At 42.0% G+C, this 19,430-nt stretch overlaps 1 protein-coding gene across 1 annotated transcript; it reads left to right on the forward strand.

Moving 5' to 3' along the window:
* The first annotated feature begins 2,160 nt into the window (after positions 1 to 2,160).
* On the forward strand, positions 2,161 to 16,422 carry LOC115571929 (SUN domain-containing ossification factor). The gene is given in 25 exon segments (XM_030401586.1): positions 2,161 to 2,447; positions 5,917 to 6,031; positions 6,254 to 6,373; positions 6,691 to 6,923; positions 7,174 to 7,278; positions 7,413 to 7,551; positions 7,639 to 7,747; positions 8,030 to 8,154; positions 8,240 to 8,307; positions 8,390 to 8,497; positions 8,787 to 8,892; positions 9,336 to 9,356; positions 10,010 to 10,065; positions 11,030 to 11,112; positions 11,389 to 11,454; positions 11,563 to 11,628; positions 11,755 to 11,792; positions 11,794 to 11,843; positions 12,243 to 13,562; positions 13,666 to 13,753; positions 14,556 to 14,660; positions 14,845 to 15,002; positions 15,336 to 15,427; positions 15,543 to 15,598; positions 15,719 to 16,422. Coding segments are annotated over 25 exon segments (3,957 nt in total). The 5' UTR covers positions 2,161 to 2,382; the 3' UTR covers positions 16,184 to 16,422.
* Positions 16,423 to 19,430: the final 3,008 nt, after the last annotated feature.

The following is a 19,430-nucleotide window of genomic DNA, read 5'->3' on the forward strand; positions in this document are numbered from 1 at the left end:
TTGCTATTCAGGCACAAGTGGTGTTATTACCACGTTCAATGGCTTATTTCATCTTCAAGATCACACTTATCACTGAATCCCAAGACGATGAACAAACGTCAAATACATCACCAGTGGTATTTTCACACTGTGGGGCCTTCCTTCAGCCAGAAGATGGCACCAATACATCGTGTTCAACACCGTGAGGAGAGGCTGCAGCTGTGGATCTACATGGATGGGGAGGGGGAGATTAAACCTCCCAGGGAAATAAACACTCAAACAAAAGTGGTATAGCCTGTATCACCCATTACATTGTAGTCTTTCACTTTTTTATACATGTGAACCGAGTGAAAAAGAAAGGCAGGACAGTGTTTGCCATTGATCAAGACGATCCTCTGCATGGAAGCAACTGCTTCTGTTGCGGTACGGCAACACCAGTTGGACAAAAACAAGTGCCAGTTGTAGCACTGTAATTCTTTTAAATTTGTATTTTGATATCAATACATTGGAGGGGACATTTTGTCCGTATCTGAATATGAGGCGGGATTACAGCCCTGCTATGTGGAACTGTTGTATACACAGGCGTACAACAACAAAATGTAGAAGATGAAAACATGACAAGAAAATGAGGAGAAAACTATTTTCAAACATGTTCAATTCATATTATTTTCTCCATATTTTCTTTCTTGATAACCTGTAGATTTTGTCTCTCTTTTTTTTAACAGCCTAAAAAGTATCAATCATTAAGCACTGCAGAGATAATCTTTATTTGTGTCTACATTAAAACTTTTCCCAAATATGTATAAACTAGATGAAGTGGTTCTGAAGTCTGCAATTAATTACGAGGATATATTTAATTGACCTGCTTAAAATAACCTCCAAACCTTAAAATAATCTGTGGGTGGGCCTTCGGAGATCATCTCGCCCTGGGCACAAGCAAGACTATCGAGGGAATGGAATCAAGCATGTAAAACTAGGGTGCTTGGCAAAATGTAGGAAAAAGTATTCAATTATGTATAGTTGGCATTGCTTTATGGGGATGCATGTGCTGTTTACATAGCCTATAAGCTCAGAAACCTTTCTGTAAATAAGTAAATAAAGTGACCATAAAACAGCCAAAAATACTCGATATGCCTTCTGTTGTCTATCACTAACATGGTTTTTGATGTGTTGAGGATTAACCAATTCACTGAAGGTACGATCTAAGAAAATATTTAGCTGTACCTGCTTTAGGAATCAGTAGATAGCTATAGAATATTGTGGATGATGGAGACTACGGAAGAAAAAGAAGACCCTTTTCACTGCCAGCCACTTGCCGGCAGCAGAGCGCCCTGGTTGAACTTTGACCTGCAATTTCATTCAATTAAAAAAAAATGCGGCTTACAGTCATTTGGGATTTTTTGCATACCTTTGGGCACAGCCTTGCTCATGAGGGAGGTGCCCACTGTCATTTACTCCTGTAAAGTCACAGGCCACTAGCTCTGATGCTTGGTGTCCTGACCGAGGTGGTTTCAAGTCATCTCTCAGGAGTCTGGGCATGTGAGTTGAGTAGAGGGCGAGGGCTCCCTCTAGTGAACTCGACATAGAAGTCCTCTCACTCCCTCTGAGGCAAGGTTGGAATCCCGCCCTGTACATCATGTCCTGGAAGATTCCTACCCTGAAAAGAGGTGAGCCCCCCCTGGCCGAAACCACCACAAGTCACTTTCTCCCTCTTGCAACAACCTGTTTTGTAACAAAAGATAAGGATGCAACCATGCAACAGTTTTGCACAATGTGGGCCATTTCACAAATTATTGCATACAAATTAAATTAATCATCAAGCTCCTCTTGTCGAGCATGGATGTAAAAGGGAAAAAAAATCTGATTTCTTATTTTCGTATTGTGAGGTTACAGTTTTTGCAACAGCTTTTGTTGTTGCTTCGTTTTTAAACACCCATTAAACACGGCATCTCGGTCACTCGTGTTTCAGTCAACTTTATCACTCCCTGGGACTACTTTTGTCAAATTGAGTCTTAAGTACCACAATTACGATAACATCTGTAGGCATGGCTAGCCTCTATTACGCCGCTTAAATGTCCCCTCTTAGAGAAGCTCCACCCACACGGGCGACGAGATGCTACGAAACAGGTGCTCCCAACGCACGCTCAGTTTGAACTGCGCAACAGTCTCTCTGCCTTCTCATTGGACAGCCGGACGATGACACGCACTGACAGTTGATAGCAGGTTGTGTGTGAGGGTGACAGCGGCTAGCATCACACTTCAGCCGTGAAACTGCGGACGTTAGCCAATTGAGAGGGAAACGACGGTTGAATTAATGTTCAGCATAGCTCAGGAGCCCGCCAGCTAAAAGGATAAAACGCTATTTCTGAGTTCGGCGAGGATGTCTGTCCCGGCAGGAGAGGGATGAAGATGACAACACTGTTATGGCGAGTTGTGTCAGTGTGGCTATGTGTAGCTGTAGTCTGTTGGTAAGTTGCTTAAATCCGTCCCATTTGAACTGTGTGTCATTATTATGAAGTGACTGGCAGACGTTAGCTTTGGAAACCATCACACTATCTGACTTACGTTACCCAGGGCACAGGTAAGTTAGCTACAACGCATTATTTTTGAGCTAGCTAGCTAGCATTAACATTATGCTGTGATGTGGCACCTGGCTGACTTCTGACTTGTTGTCATGTCGAGTTAGCTTGAGTCGCTGACCATAAGTACAGTAGTGGCTTGTTAGCTAATTTTAACACTGCAAGCTAGCTAACTAGTAAACGAGTTGTGCCTAAGTTAGATTTTCTCTAACATGTAACATTAACCCTCCACCTCCTCATGACATTGTAGTAACGTTACCTTGTGATTTGGCAGAATGATCCAGATTTAATCAGCCGCTACAAGTTTGTGTCATGTGTTAATCCTATATAAACTCTAGCTGACACGCTTAACGTTACACTGTAACCTTTATGCGGGACTGTTGACTAAAACATCCTCAAGGTCTCTGCCACACACTCTCACACATGAATCTGCTGAGTCTACATTCACTGGCTGCTTATTCCCACGACCCGTACTGTCACAAAGCTAACGTTAGCCGACGTTGCACAGATTTGGTTCATGACAGGATTAAAGGCCTGTCACGTCAGTCATGTAGGTCCTCTTGAAAGCTGGAGGTTGTGGTCCGTGTAAGTCTGACAGAGCACAGCAAAGCCAGCAGAGAGGGAGATTATGTCGGATGATGGTGGGCTTTAGCCATGATGTTACAGGATATTAACAAAACATTGACTCTTGTACTTCACGTGGAGATGGGAGAGAGGGACATGATGTAATATGGTATTAAGACCCATATTGGTGATGATTTTGACCTGACCTACTTTCATTGCATTGCATTAGCTCTCATTTTTTAGTGAAGCTGAGTGAAGAGTCTCTGCTACACTCCCGGGCCACCATTCATTACAGTAAAATGTTAAGGTGTCTTGTTCTAGTTCATGCTGTGGACTTCTCTCGGTTAAAAGATGTCAGGCGTGCCATTGCAGTGGAAACATTCAGGAATTTTTAATAACATAGTTAACAGCTGTATCACATTCAGGTTCTGTAACTCCAGAGCCATGTTATAATGCATGCTGGATAGCTGGTGTGGCACACTAGGACACTTGGAACACAGGAACTGAGTTGTCACAAATGTTATTAATCACACCTATGCTCTTCTTGTTATGAAATGTCCAACTGGCTGCTGTGAGATATGATCTTTTTGATGACTGAAGACTAACAAACAATGGATTTTAATTTTTCTTTTCTCAAATTGTTGCGTTCAAATAGGGTTGGATGGATATTGGCTGACTGACACTATAAATTAGGGATGCACGGTATGCGGTGTGATCGAAGAACTAAATTACTCGCCAGATAATAGGAAATGTATCAACTATCCGCTGTTCATCAAATAAAAGCTGATAAAGAGGAGTGAGTGGAAAGGTCTTCAAGTTTTAACCATAGATAATGAAATATCAACTGATCCATCTTCGCCCGTTACATCTTAGCCTTTCTTATCCTTAGTATTGACCATGAGAAGCAGGCAGTTATCTGTTATTGGTATCAGTTAAAATAAAACATATGCGTCACTGATATACATTTTCACCAGAGTTGTCATACCATTGTATGTACATATCCATTTAATACATCTGGTTGTACTTGTATTAGACCACTGTAAGGCAGATTTTATGACAAAATTGGATTTTTTGTTTAATTTAAAGGATTTGAACATGGGTTAGGAATTAAAAGGATAACTCATTATACAATACTATTACAGTCATTTGCATAAGCTAAAATAAAGCACTAACCCTATGGCCCAAGTGATTCATTCAATATGCCAGTGCATCAGTATCAGTGTGTTTCAAGAAGTCATTTCATGAATGAATATGTAGCAATATAAATTGTGTTCCGTTTCTTTTATTCCTTTAGTGCATGATATCATAATCACTGTACGGATGACGCCATGTTGTCATCATATCTTATTGGTCAGGTTAGACATTGTTGTTGTCAATGACGCATCAAGGCAAGTGACAAATGTTGGAAGAACTCATAGTTCACTTGTCAATCAGAGGTGTGTCTCAAAGATGTGTCAGTTAAAGGTGTGTCTCAAGAAAAGTCTTGATGATGGTGGACACGTGCATGTGATCTTTGCACTTGTGGGAAACATGCTTATCTATTTTCAACCTTTTTTTTTTTTTTGCATCATGGGCAACAGCTCTGTCCTTCATATCCCACCTGCTCTTTAAATGCTCGCTTCTGTGTATTTGATGGCTTCTGCTGTCCCTCAAACACTACATCCATTTTTATTTCACTTACTTGGACGCGGCTTGCAGTCTAAAATATTAGCCTCACCATACAAAGGGAGTATCCCTTCCATCATTACGGAGCCATCTAAAAATCTCCCACACTTCCTACCTTTTTTTTTTTTTTTTTGTAAAATCTGGTGCGTTAACTCTTTGTCTGTAACCAGTTCGTTAATTATTTAGTGAGTCATGCCTTAAGACCACTGTTGCTCTTTTGGGAATTACATTATGGCCACTTGCTTTCAATTAGAAGACAGAGCTCTGTTGTTCACTAAAGTGTTTGCGATTAGTCTAGCCTCTCAAGTCAGATCAACAAGGCAGTTGCTCCTTCCAGACCAGTAGTAAGTAAAGTACTTGACCTAGAATCCAGACTACAATCCAGATAATGGCTTGGATTGTTGACAAGTTGGAGTGTGCCCTTTGAGACCAGGATCCTGAAGACGTTTCCCTCGCAGGAATGTGCTATCATTATTGGGATTATTTAAAGCCTTGTTACTGCTATTTATTGTTGATTTCCTGCCAGGAGTGATGACATCAGTGTGACCCCAACCGTTCCTCTGGCTCAGTGTCACCTAACAGTACTGTAGCAATTAAAAAAAATTGTTTTTTCATTTATTTATACTCAGAAGCTCAAATCAAATTTTAAAAACAGAAACGAGAGCGGTGAATGTCATTTGTTCTTTATTTTCGCTTTCATTTGTCTTTTTTCAATAAACGATGATGGATGCATTCGTTTTCAGTTAGTAGACAACACACAGAACACAATAGTTTAAAAGTATCGCAGATTTCAGGTGTATTTTTCAAGGCCTTGCAGTCGTGTTGAGCAATGTACAACTTTTTGAGGCATGTCTCTTGAGAACGTCCCCTGCCTTTGCAACCAGATAAGATAAATTGTCTACGTTGGGGTACAGGCCGCTGGGACATTCTCAGTGCGTCACACTGGGACACTGTGTATGACTCACTGCAGTCGAATACAAATTTTTTTGCGCTTGATTCCAGAGTGTGTGAGTACTCCTTTTACTGATGTTTCTTTTCCCAGATACCAGGATATTTTTCACCACAAGTGACCCATATTCTGACAGATTGACTCAGTGGTGTTATGACACTCTTTGTCTTTGTCCCGTAGGTACCCTAGTTGCTATGTCGGTTGCACGGAGCCGCACCAAGAGGCCCAGAGGCCCGAGTCCTCACAGGACGTCGGTTCGGAGGAAGAGCCAGGGGAAAGTATTCAACCTCACAAGGTAGCATTTGTTGTAGACTCCCTTTTCTATATTAACCACACAGGAAACCTGCTGCCATGCTAGACATGTATCAGATCAACACCTGTTTTTACAAGCGAATGTCTTAATATATCGGCCAGAAAAATATTGACGATGCTCATTTAGACCTGTGGGTGTTTGTGACTGAACTGTTTCTGTCATGGTATCAGTGATACATTTGTGTGTGTGTGTGTTCATATCTAGGTCGAGGAAAGCTGGGTGTTACCTGTCCAGTCCCTGCCTGAAAACGAACAGTTGATAGAGGATGATTGGCAGAAAGAGGGGCAGACAGCACAAGAAGTGGACGATAAACAACATTCAGAGGTACATTATGGTTGTAGCATTTCTGTGAATTAAACCTCGATTTGGTACATCCCACAGCTTAATACTACAATGTCCTGTGACATTTTAAAGCTAAGATTTCTGAAGGTTTTACCCTTTGGTGTCCTCCAGAACAACTCAGCAGTTTCAGAGCTGGATAAGCAGTCATGTGCATTGTACCATCCAGTTTTTATTATTGATCGTTCCTGGAACATCTGACGCTTTAAGTGTTTTGTTGATCAATCCAACTCTGCCTAATGGGCCGGCCGTTTCAACATTTCCCTTGACAGCTCAAATATCTCTCTCTGTTTATAAAGCAGGCCTTTGAAGCAGAGGAGCCTGCTGTGGAGGTAGAGCTGGAGGCACACAAAGGACTTTCACAACCTGAGCCAGAACCTGAGCAAATCTCAGAAAATCAACATTCAGAAACTTCCATCACTCAAGACCAGGACTCAGCCCCCCTGCTGCCTTCCCCCGACCCTCTTTCTGTTCCCGCCGCTGGGCTCAGAGACAACCCTGCCATCCTTGATATTCAAGACAACATCCCAAATAGGCAAGATATTATTACCTCCAGGCCGTTTTCTTCTTTTTATAAGAGCTTATCAGTTCGTTTAATCTGTCAGCTTTCTGTAAAAATAGCAACAACAAAAAAAACGCTTGCTTTGCTGTGTCTCATTATTTTGTTGTTCCAGAAAATGTGCTGTGCATTGCTTTAGGTTACAGCATCTTCTTTAAAATATTCACATTTTCCTTGATGTCTCCCTGCTAATAAACGGGCCACATTGGTTGTTGTTTTATTTCAGTGCTTTAGATGATGCATCTGACGTAGCTGCACCTGAAGTCAGTGATTCTGACCTGCCCCCAGCTCACTGTGAAGAAGAAGAGAACAATCCATATGACGGTGAAAGGTGGGAACCGTTAATCTTCTGCCCTACTTAGTGAGCAAAAAAATATACACTTCCATAAACTTGTCTTGCCATGTTGTCAAGTTGGGTTTGTGGTTGAAGTAACTTAAAAGACAATCATTTATGTTCATCAGCAGTCCTCCAATAGTTTTGGAGAACACTTCCAATGTTCACACCGCAGGAACTAAAACCCACACCGACCCTCCTCTGAGTCCTCCAGCTGGTCACAGCGCACCGCATCTGGAGGCCAACGCATCTCGCATGCTGGAAGAGCAAGTAAGGAAGTCGTGCACTGCTTGAACTATTTTCCTCCCTCTACCAAAGGAGGTGTCCCAGCTCTCATTTTCTCATTATCTTGGATAGGACCCGGGCTCCCCTGTCACCACAGTCATAGACTCCAGCAAGGACCCCGAGGACATCCCCACATTTGATGAGTGGAAGCGGAAGGTGATGGAGGTGGAGAAAGAAAAGCGTAAGAGTTTATCTTGTCCTGCTTGTAAAGTTGTGTTAAGCTTGATGATCCAGAATATAGCAGTGTGAATGTACAGTGTTTCCCACTGAATGACAGTATGAAATATAAAATATTTCAAAAAATACATAACTCCATTTCTAGTGGTTCCTATTTAACACATTTAGCTCTACTCAATTCTCCACACTGTTTCAGTCTTTACTGACAAACTATTTTGACCTAGTTGACTAATTCACCGAGCTAATTTCCCACCCTGATTCTTTGTTATATTCATCCTCTCAATAGCTCAGTCTACTCATACTTCTAACAACGGGGCCACTAATACAGTGAAGAGGGTCCAGAAGAACTTTAATAACTACGCCTCAGTGGAGTGTGGAGCCAAAATCCTCGGTGCTAACCAAGAGGCCAAGGTACTGTATATTCTATACTACATCATCCTACTGAGGAAGCTCTTGAATAAAAGTGTGTATTGATTTGTGAATGTAATCCACACAGAGCACGTCGGCCATATTGAAGGAGAACATGGACTTGTACATGCTGAACCCCTGTGGTAACAAAATCTGGTAAGTGGCAGCTCCTGCTTTGAATGCAGGGATGCTTCCTGAGATTTCTGAACCTGAAGCTTTGTTTCTTGTTCCTGTTCAGGTTCATCATTGAGCTCTGTGAGCCCATCCAGTTGAAGCAGTTTGACATAGCTAACTTTGAGCTCTTCTCTTCTACTCCCAAAGACTTCCTTGTATCGATCAGTGATAGGTACTGTGTGTGCACTGCAGCTACCAAACATTATTACAATATGGGAACATTTATTGTTAACTTAGGTGAATATATATATATATATATATATATATATATATATATATATATATATATATATATATATATATATATATATATATATATATATATATATATATATATATATAATATTTAAAATGTTATTGATCAAATCCTGTTTTCTTTCAATATCATTAATTTAACTGACTACAGACTATATTCCAGAGATGTCCACATCACTGAACTAACTGTAAATCACCTCCTGTAGATATCCAACAAACAAGTGGCTGAAGCTGGGAATGTTTCACGCTCGGGATGAACGCACAGTCCAGAGCTTCCCTTTAGACGAAGATCTTTATGCTAAATATGTGAAGGTGAGTGTAATATATTTGATTATTGTAACACTACCACTGCATCTGTCTATTTCTGTCTCTCTGCTAAAGTAGTGCTGACTCAATTTAATCTCTGAGCATTTGTCATTTAATTGTTTCTGTGCGCTTTCTTTCCTTGTTTTTTCCCCTTTCCTTACAGTCACAGGGTCTGTTGAATCAAAAGATTGTTTTATAAGAGATCTTGATGTTTCACTGCTGCTCAGATCAGGCATTATTCTGGATATGGACAGCAGAAGATTCCTGAAATATAGAATGTTTAGTCTGTGTTTTATAATCTGGATATCAACATGGTTTAGGTGATGGTATCAGGATTATGTGCTGTCTAAAGTGACTCAAAACCAGCATACATGTCGTTGGTCCTGTATTAAATGCATGTGTACTTCTCTTTAATTTTATCTCTCTCTTTTCTGTCTCTCTTGCCTCAGATGTTCACCAAGTACATTAAGGTTAGCCTGCTTTTCTTGTAGAGTTCTGTGAGTGAAAATTAAACGTGGAGGCGCGATGGAATTTGTGTCTTTTGTCTCACGTGGTGCGATTGTCTCTAAACAGAGCCAGATCTAACTTGCTATGCTAGCTGCTAACCCATTAAAAACACCAAGAAATACTTTGAATACATTCATATGATCGCACATAATTAGGGCTGCACAATTAATCCAAATATTATCAAGAGTAATATGGCCAAGCGCAGTATCCAAATTGCAGAAGTTGCAGGTTTTTTGTTGTTATTTGAAATAATGTGAATCGTATCAAGGTCGAAAATCTGTCAAAATTATCACAGCCATTTATTTTTTTTTAACATATTGTGCAGCCCTACCCATAATGAAAATTTGATGCCCAGCAGGCATTTCATTTCAATAATCAAGTATGTCAAATGATCTAGGTCGCCCTACAGTGAGATGTTGCTCTCAGATTTACTCACATTGCCAATCAGCCTCTCATTATTTCCTTTTAAACCATTGTATTGATTTTTACAATGAAACAACCATGGCTTTGCTGTTTGTAAGTTACACAACCACCGCTGAGTGTGTTGATTTGGTGTGGGTTATGATACTGCATACAATCCAATTAAATTATCCAAATCATTTTTTGCACTTTTCAGGTAGAGCTGTTGTCTCACTTCGGCTCCGAGCATTTCTGCCCCCTCAGTCTCATAAGGTACGTAATATTCAGGCCATGTTCTAACATACTCTAAAACAAACAGGAAAATAAAATCAAAATGTGTGTTTTAACTTTTTAGTTGTTTATGCATTCAACTGTTTAACAAAAGCAGTGTTTGGATTGGGTGACTAAAAGCATGTTTTCCAAATGCTAACCTGCTGCATACTGCATGAGCTCTAGATGGTGTCAAGTGATATTGTGTAATATTTGGCATGTGGTCATGGACAGCTCCTTGTTACACTGTTAAGCCTCTGGTGGAACCAGAACTAATGCAGATATAAAAACTTGGGTGGATCCAAGGGCGGGGCCACAGGGGTGTTGGTCCCAGTTGAAATCTGATTGGCCCCTGAAATGCCCCCTTTCGCTTCAGAGCACTGCATTGGCTGATTTTTGAAGGGATTTGGGGGGGACTTGTACTTGTCCTCTTAAGAGATAACATTACTGTCCGGTGCCTGAATTTTGTCATCACCTTTTCTCTGCCCAAAGTTGATTTGCTTTTAGGTCAGTTGTGTGTCTAATACGCACACCCTAGAACCCCTCGCATGTGTAAAGTATGGTCCCCTTCTGGCCCCTCATTTAGAAAAACTCTAAATCTGTCCCTAGATTCTGTTTGTGAATCTGGCTGAAGCTTCTGCACAAAAGAGGTGGCAAAAATGGTTACAGCCAACACATCGACTATTTCTATTGCCCTAAATAAAGATTAGGAAGTAGTGAAACACAATGGTGCTTGTTATTTTTTGTGCAAATTCAGGTGCGCCATCAGGGAAAATCTAACACTTGTTTGATGCTTGTGTTAAAACCTTCTCATGTTCTAAAAATAACCTACTAATGGATGACTCTCCTATACTGTATGATGTTGTTTTTTGTTTGAGTCAGGCTCAAGCTAGCTGCCTCCCACAGGTTGTCAACGATCATTACATCCTGGTTATAGAATGATTTTGATGATTTTTTTCCCCCCCAGGGTGTTTGGCACAAGTATGGTGGAAGAGTACGAAGAGATAGCTGATCCACCAGAGAGACCCGACGATCCGGATGATGACCTGGGTGAGAACTGAGAACATCATATATTTTGATTTTCCGTTCAACTGTAATACATTGAAGCATTTACACAAGTAAAGTACACTCAGAGCATCCAACCTGGTACAGTTTCTATCACGAAAAAAATAAATACACTAATTACAATGAAATGACCCATATCATTTGTATGTCAGGTATTGTTTAATTATGTTCAGTGAGGTGAAATCAAACTGGTTTTACAGTCACATTTATACATTTGGCTGTAAGATTGATGTGTGTTATTAAGTGCACTGCTCCCCACAGAGTATCCTCCTGGATATGCACCTGGTGAAGTCAAGTTATCTAAAGATCTGATTGGATCAGCAAAAGGTGAGTGTGGCAGACATCTACTGCATGATAATGACCATTAATGAGTATTAATGTTCCTAAACTGGACTGTATTAACTTTTCACTCTGGTGTTTACATTTTCTCTTCAGATGCCATTTTGAACATGGTCAACAACATTGCTGTCAATGTCCTCGGTGGAGGCCCAGAGATGCAAGGTATGACCGGCGCAATTACCTGTAACATCCAGTTTTATCTCACAGTGTCTGTTTTTGTGAAATTTAAAAATAATAATGATTTCTGTGTTCACTCCCAATGTAAATTATTTTCTTTTACTTTTATAGGCAACCTTTCATCAAACATGACTGAGCCGTCAGCTCAACCTGGACCCCCCCACCACTACTACCACTACTGACCTTACGTCACAACACATGTGAGTACATTTAATGAGTCGTGTAACATCTTTCAGAATCCAGAATTGACCTCCACGAAACTTTTAAAGTAATAGACTGGGAAATATTGTTTTGCAAAAAGGCAGACATTTGTCTTAAGGGAAGTCAACATAATCACATTCAGAACAGGAAACATTAAAACACATTAATATAGAGACACATTGGAGCAGTATTCACAAGAGTGTTTTTCAGAGTTTAATAATACACAATTAATTACAATTTAATGTTAGTACATCATGCCTCCTCAAATCTGGTGTCTTTTTTGTTTGTTTTTTGTATCTGAAATCTGCTTTTACATTGACCAGTGGTTTGTGAAGTAATACACTATAGTATTATCATTTATTATTGACATGTACTATATTGTCCTTCTCCCTCTCCAGTCCTGACTCTGAAGAGAAAGAGGTTTTACTGGACGCTGATATCCCTGCAACCGTAGTCCCCTCCTCAGAGACACCAGTGGCTGAGGCACCTGCTGCTGATACAGTTGAACAAGAGCTCCCCCCAGTGGAGGACATTGTCATTCCCTTAGGGAAAGATGAAGAAGAACCTATCAGCTCTACAATCACCCTTTTGGAAAAGGAGGAGGAGTTGGATGAAGAAAAGGAGAAAATGGACCATCATGAGCGACAGCAAGAAATCCAAAACTACTGTTCACTACTTCCTTCATTTTCTTCCTCTTGCTCTTGCACAGCGTCCCTTGAAGAGTATCTCCATCAGCAGTGTTCAGCTCTACTGTCCAAAAAAAGGAAATGCCAATCTGTAGACAGAAAACAAATTGTTTCTCCAACACCCGCTTGGCTCCAACCTCTGTCCCCCACTGCCTGCCCTGAACCTCAGCAGCAGCCCAGTGAGGTACATCAGCCCCATGAAAAAGAACAAGTCTCTGAACAGGAGCCAGAGATCAGAGCCAGCCCGTCAGAAACACCGCAGCCTCCTGGGAACACAGCAGAGCCTCATAAAGAGTCAGTGTCCGATCCTCCTCTGCTGGAGCCCAGTCAAACCTTGAACCTCCCCAGACCCAGTGCCACTGACTCATCCTCTGCCAAGCCTACACCTATTGTGGAGACACCACAGCTGTCTTCTGAGGAGCCAGCGAAGGAGCTGATGCCAGAAAAGAGCCAGGATGTGCTGGCTGAGGAGAAGCACATTGAGCCCTCAGCATCAGAACAACCCAGTGTTGGTGCTACAGTGGACAAAGCCTCAGTGGCACCAACAGAAGAGAAATCTGACATCGATGTTTCTCAACAGGAGTTTAATGCCCCCATCCAAACCCCGGATCAGGCAGAACAATCTCAAGTTCTCCATCCAACCACCTCCTCTGATGTAGAACATCACCCTGACCCACCAGCGGTACCCGAAAGTGGTCCCGCTATCACTGAAGTGGCCCACCTCGCTCAAGACATCGTCGCAGAACTTGAGCCCTCTGGTGGTCACACGGTCGTCACTGAAACTAAAATGGAGGATTTCTCAGAAGACGTCTCTGCATCGTCACTCTCTTCTGCAGCTCATTCTCCCTCAGCAGCCTCACCGTCCCTGTCGGACATCTACGCTGATCCCCCCAACAGCACGGAGCAGAACGGGAACCCGGTGCATGGGTCCAGCCAGAAGGAGTCTGTGTTCATGAGACTCAACAACCGCATCAAGGCCCTGGAGATGAACATGTCGCTCAGCGGACGCTACCTGGAGCAGCTGAGCCAAAGGTGAGGAACAGGGACACACACCAGTGTGTAATAGTTGTCCATCATATTCATAAACTGAGCAGAGGGAGATATTAAGACTCAAACATCCATGTTTTGATTCAAGGTATCGAAAGCAGATGGAGGAGATGCAGAAGGCTTTCAACAAAACCATCATTAAACTCCAGAACACCTCTAGAATAGCAGAGGAGCAGGTGAGCAATAAAAGGGCACAAATATTAGACCAGACAGAGAGACATACAGACTTTTGCCTCATTTTGAGACAGTTGTCATATTTATTGAAATTGCATTTGAAAATCTCAAAGACAGAATGGCCACAGATGGTCATTTGGAGTTAATGTTACATGTATTTTCCTCTGAGTACAACTTGTTGTATTGTATTGAGTTATGGAAAATAAATATTTCTGAGTTTGTATGATTATCTTAATAATATTGTAAATATTAAAATTCTGAGTATTATTTTCTTCTTCAAAACTGCACAGTGTCCTAATTGTGAATAGGCAACTATTGAGACTTACTACAAAATGAGGGGATTTCTATTTAAATGTTATAATTAAAGCTTGTTGCACTGTCGTCCCAAAGTGGCCAGAAAAACCCAATAATACTGCTTGGAACATTGTACCTAAAATATTAATTCATAACAGCTGGAATACATGGGGCATGGATGCTGAAACATGCTCACAGCAGAGTGCATCCATGAAATATCCTTAATCAGCTGAGGCCCTGTTTTAATGTGGCTGAGGTATTTTTTTCCCCCTCTTTGTGAGGCTATGTGGCCATCCAACAGGTTGTCAATCAGTTTTAAAAAAAGAGTAAAATAAATACCTCATTGTACTGGAGGCAATGTGGCACAGCTCAGAAACCTTTTGTTTAAATTGCACATAAACCCTGCTTTTCTCCGCCTAGATTACATGTAGTCCCGTCCGTACCATACCATTTCAGTGATGTGAACTTGTGTGTGTGGATGCTGATCTTGTAGCTCTTTCGCTCCCACAGGACCAACGTCAGACTGAATCCATTCACTTGCTGCAGGGCCAGCTGGAGAATGTGACTCAGCTGGTTCTCAACCTGTCTGTCACAGTCAGCCAGCTGCAGATTGAGGTAGATACAATGCTCCAGGCACAAAGCCTTCATTTGTAATCAGGTTTTTTTTGTTTTGTTTTCAGCCTGATTTTTTTTTTTTTTTTAGCAATACTCCATTGTCTTCACTATATTTTTCACCCTTGCACTTGGTCAGACGTTGTCGCTATGCTGCCGCTGATATAATCTATGCTCTGTCTGCCAGGTATCAGACAGGCAGAACTACCTGCTGCTGTCTCTGGTGTTGTGCCTGTGTCTCGGCCTGGTGCTGTGTGCCAACTATTGTCGCATCACCACTATTCCGCCTACCACAGAGCCAGAGCCACCCATGACAAAAAGCTACACCTTCTGCTCTCCTGAAAGGTAGCAAGACACTTTCTGCTCCAAGAAAATACTTGTAATAACAACTACTACCTTTATAACAAGATTCAGCCGTGTAAAACCTTGTAATTGAGAAGAATAAGCGCAAGCTGAGAGTGTAGATGTGAGTAAGCGTCTCCAAGTGGGATTTTACAGCTCATGTGCGGAGGTTACAGTGCCTTGAATGGCTCCTACTCATTAAACCAGTTTATTGATACAGTGTTTCATTGAGAGCATCGCAGCTGGAATCTTAAATGTTCACACAGCCGTGACTCATGTCCCCATAAAGGCGCTACATGTATTCTTTTACCACAACCACTGCTGTTTCCTTAATAGGCAGTTCTCTTCCTGTGATGAGACGGGCTTGAAGAGGAGTGCATCCTATCCGCTCATACACTCCGAATCATTCCAGCTAGCCACCACTGAAGGTAAGCAGAAGTGGCATCGAGGTAATTGTTCTAATCGGTTTCAGGGGTTTTCTCAGGTGTCTTGAAGAGCAGCCAGTCAATAAAGAATTGAACCATTGCTTTTCTTGGCTTACAGGCCCTGAAATGCTGCATGCGGATGACACACAGAGTCTTTGTCCGGCTAACAGAAAGGTGTGTTGAGACATTTATTGCATAGCAGAATGTTAGTGTAAAATATTGCTTTAAATGATGGTGGTAACAGATGAACAGATGTTAACAGCTGTTCTGTCTCCCCAATCTTCTCCCTCACAGAGGAGACGCCGTAAGATGAAACCCTTTGAGAAAGTGGAGACCCTGAAACCTTCTTTCCACGCTGCTCCAGAGCTGTATAATGGAGGGGTCGTATGTAATGGTGTGCCCGTCATCACTAACCCTTCACCTTTTACGAAAAGGTTACTTCAACCTATGTTTAGAGACTCGCCGTCAGAGGGCAGCTCGGAGGGATCCTCGCATTCAGACGACCCCTCCTTCTGTGGCATCACCACAGCCTGCAGCCGGATCTGTGACGGGCTCCCTCCACCCAAGACCCGGGCGGAGAAACGGGCATCAAGGCGCAGGCGTCCTAAGCCCAGCTGTCCGGTAGACTTGCTTCAGGGCCAGAGGAGGGACAAGAGTGAACAATTGCCCATCTCTACCATACATGACATCATGAACAGGAAAACGGAGCAAAGCTCTGGGACATTTGGGGTAAACGTCGCCCTCTCAGGTCCTGTTTGACGTCTCTGCTCCTTCTCACTGACTGCTCAACTCTTTCCAAAAGAGGACGGATGTTTATTTCTGTAGCCAAAGGTAGCTTTAAGCCTCGACATGAGACAATCCCTTCTCTCTTACTTTAGTTTTGTTTTCTGTTCCTCCTCTCTGTTCAGTTCTTGTCAGATGTTTATATTTGTTATACTTCAAATCAAAGAAATGTCTTCCCAGCTTTCCATTAAAGCTTTTTCTCTTCTGTTTGGAAATTCTGTTACTATTCATCCGGTAAATTGAACATAATGATAAAATGGAGTTTTAGTTTACCTTTTTCTATTTCTTTCTTTTCTTTACTTCTTTACAAAAAAATTCAGTTCTGTCAGGACGTTGCCTTAATAGTCCAGTGCGTATGATTTAGGTAGATTTGGAAACAGAAATGGTCGTAACAACCTAAAACTAAGAATCCTGTTTTTCGTGACCTTTGTATGAGGCGGACAGAGTTATGCATGTTGGATCGCCATTTTCTACAGTTGCCCAGAACGGACAAATCAACACCGGCTTGTGAGAGTGTGTTTCACCATTCACCAGCTACAGTAGGAGTGTGAGAAAAAGGGTGTCATTGCAAGATGCCAGAGAATCCTAAATCCGTGTTTACACTGTCAAGGACAAGTGGGGGAGGTTACTTGTATTAGTTATTGGTCCAGTGAAGCTGAAAGAAAAAAAAAGATGGAACAAACCTTCAGTGAAAAATGACTTTTAGTGATAGTACACACAGCGACTGGTGCTGGACCAAGCTCAAATGCAGAGTTCTGTCGGCACCAAAAACTTAAATACTCGTAACAAAAAGATATTGTTTGATCATCAACAGCACTCAAAGTCCAGTCGTGTAGAAAAATAACAGTTTTAGTATAAGCAGATTTTCATTGTTTGCAATAAAATACTATGATGTGACTAGTTAAAGTGAAACGCGCTGTGCGATGGCTCAGAGGAATTTCTTCATTAACAAATCTGTGGTTCTGTTATTCATCAAAATAGTGGCGCACCTTGCATTTTCTGAGCTCAAATTTTGATCATTAACAAATGTTGAAACACTCTGATAATGCTCTGGATGGGTTTAGGCATAAACACACTTGGTTAGGGTTAAGGAAATAACATGTTTTGACTTAAAATATCTGGTTCTGTTGTCACAAACGAGACTGGGAATTGCTCCGACGTCTCTTTAAAATACCCAGTGGTGACACACACTTAGAAATGTTAAACGCTGTGCGCCCTCGTCAGATTTATCCAGTGGTTTCTTTCACGCTTACAAATGTTGAAATGCTGCCTTCTCGCCTGCAACTCCACCACCATCACTTCCACCTGCTGATATGAAAGTCAGCAACTAAACTGGAAGTGTGATTGTAAACTAGCAATAAATCAAACATTTTCTGCGCATACCTTCAGTCTTTGACCTTACCTCATGTTGCTGCATTGCTCAGTAATCTGAAGCATGGTTGGCTGGTGTGTTAGAATTATCTTACAATAATTTTACACACATGAAACCTGACTTCTCCACCTTTTGCATCCAAGTGCATGAAGCTGAAGTCTAATTCCAGAGTGATGCTGCAAACGCCATCGAGGGGAAATTTGAATTGATTGCTGGGGATGGATTTTAGCTCAGACCCTCTTAGAGCTGCGAGCAGCCACTTCAGTGAAGTACCTTGAGCGGGCTGGCGAGCCCCTCCTTCGGGCCTCAGGAGTGCTGTTCGGTAACTGACCCTGAGCACTGGAGGAGAATAATGCGAACGTCTCAGCCTCAAGAGAAAAATGTCCTCGGTGAGATAACGAAGTGACAGTTCAGGATTGTTGCTCACGAGTGTTGATCAGAATATTTGCTTAATATTCGGTGCTTTCGCTGTCTGTGTGTAATTTACTTACAGAAATGCGAGCACCACCACAGTTGATTACAGTGAAGAGTGGCGTTATATAAACATCTGAGACACCGCGGGGTCAACCATGAAAAAAAGACCAGCAATACAGCTGCAACTCCCAATTAGGTCACAGAGAATGGGTCACAGAATGTGGTGTAACATCTTTTTTCCGTCACACTGACACGCAGACACGCTCCTGTGATTGGCTGAGTGATTATGCACTGATTTTTTTTTTTTTTTTTTTTTTTTTTTTTTAAGCGCAGGGTTTATTTGGCAAATCCTCTCAACTTTAAACACTTTGAAATGTCTCACACTTAAAGCTGGACACACAATTGAAATGGAACTGGAAACACACACACACACACACACACACACACACACACACACACACACTTGCAGACCTCTGTTGTGTTCTGACACCCAGGTAACAGCAATCTGGACCACACTGTCGTCTCTTATGTAAGGGTCTTGTTGCTTTCTCCAGCAGGGGGCAGTGTAGTCTTTGGATAAACCTTCATTCCATGATTTCTTTTTTTTTTTATTTATCATCACCATCATTTTCCATGTGATGAGTCATTACACAGAATGGAAGTAAATTAGTTCAAGGGCTAACGCAGCTCTCTGCCATGCCGACTCATTTGCTTTTTCCACCGTGGAGCCACTGAAAGCTGCTCTGCTCATCATCCCGGCTGTGTTCTGATTTTGAAAAAAATTTACTTATTAGGGTCTGAAACACACTAAAATGTGCTCCCCGTGAGGCGCACATTTGAAGTATTTCGGGGTAAAACAGAGCCGGGACTGAAAACGTGTTTGATGACAGCATCTTTTGATGTGCGGCAGCATTTATCACACGGCTCCAGCTGTGTTTTCAAGTCGGAAAAACTGGATTAATTCCGTTTCCTCTTCCACGAGCCGTCTCTAGCTCACCGTGGTCAGGCACGGTCAGAGCGCTGGTGGATGTGAGAAATTAGGTTAAAACCTCTTTATTCATCTGACCCGGTTGGGTTGCAGGAGCCTTTCAGAGATAAGCGTGCCTGATGCTCTTCCCCCCCCCCTTCATTTTGTTAACAGAATTCCTCGGTTTCTCTTTGCTCTACCTCGTTCCAAAGATTATCTGTAAATGCAGGGCTGCAATCCTCTTTTCCCGGGCACTCTGCTTTTATCCCGGCTCTGTTATGGGCTGAATATTCTCTGTGCATCTGTACGTTTTTATTTTGGCATACAGGTGTCCGCTACTTCCTCTGAGCTGGCTCTCTGTCTTGCGTGATGAAATTAAGCCTTGACCCCTCGCCAGAAATCTGTTTCTGGCGCTCTCAATACTGATTCAAGGGGCCCTCCAACCAATCTCGCACACAAAGGTCAGTTAC

Source organism: Sparus aurata, chromosome 21 (genome assembly GCF_900880675.1).
Source record: "Sparus aurata chromosome 21, fSpaAur1.1, whole genome shotgun sequence".
In the NCBI taxonomy this organism is placed as follows: domain Eukaryota; kingdom Metazoa; phylum Chordata; class Actinopteri; order Spariformes; family Sparidae; genus Sparus; species Sparus aurata.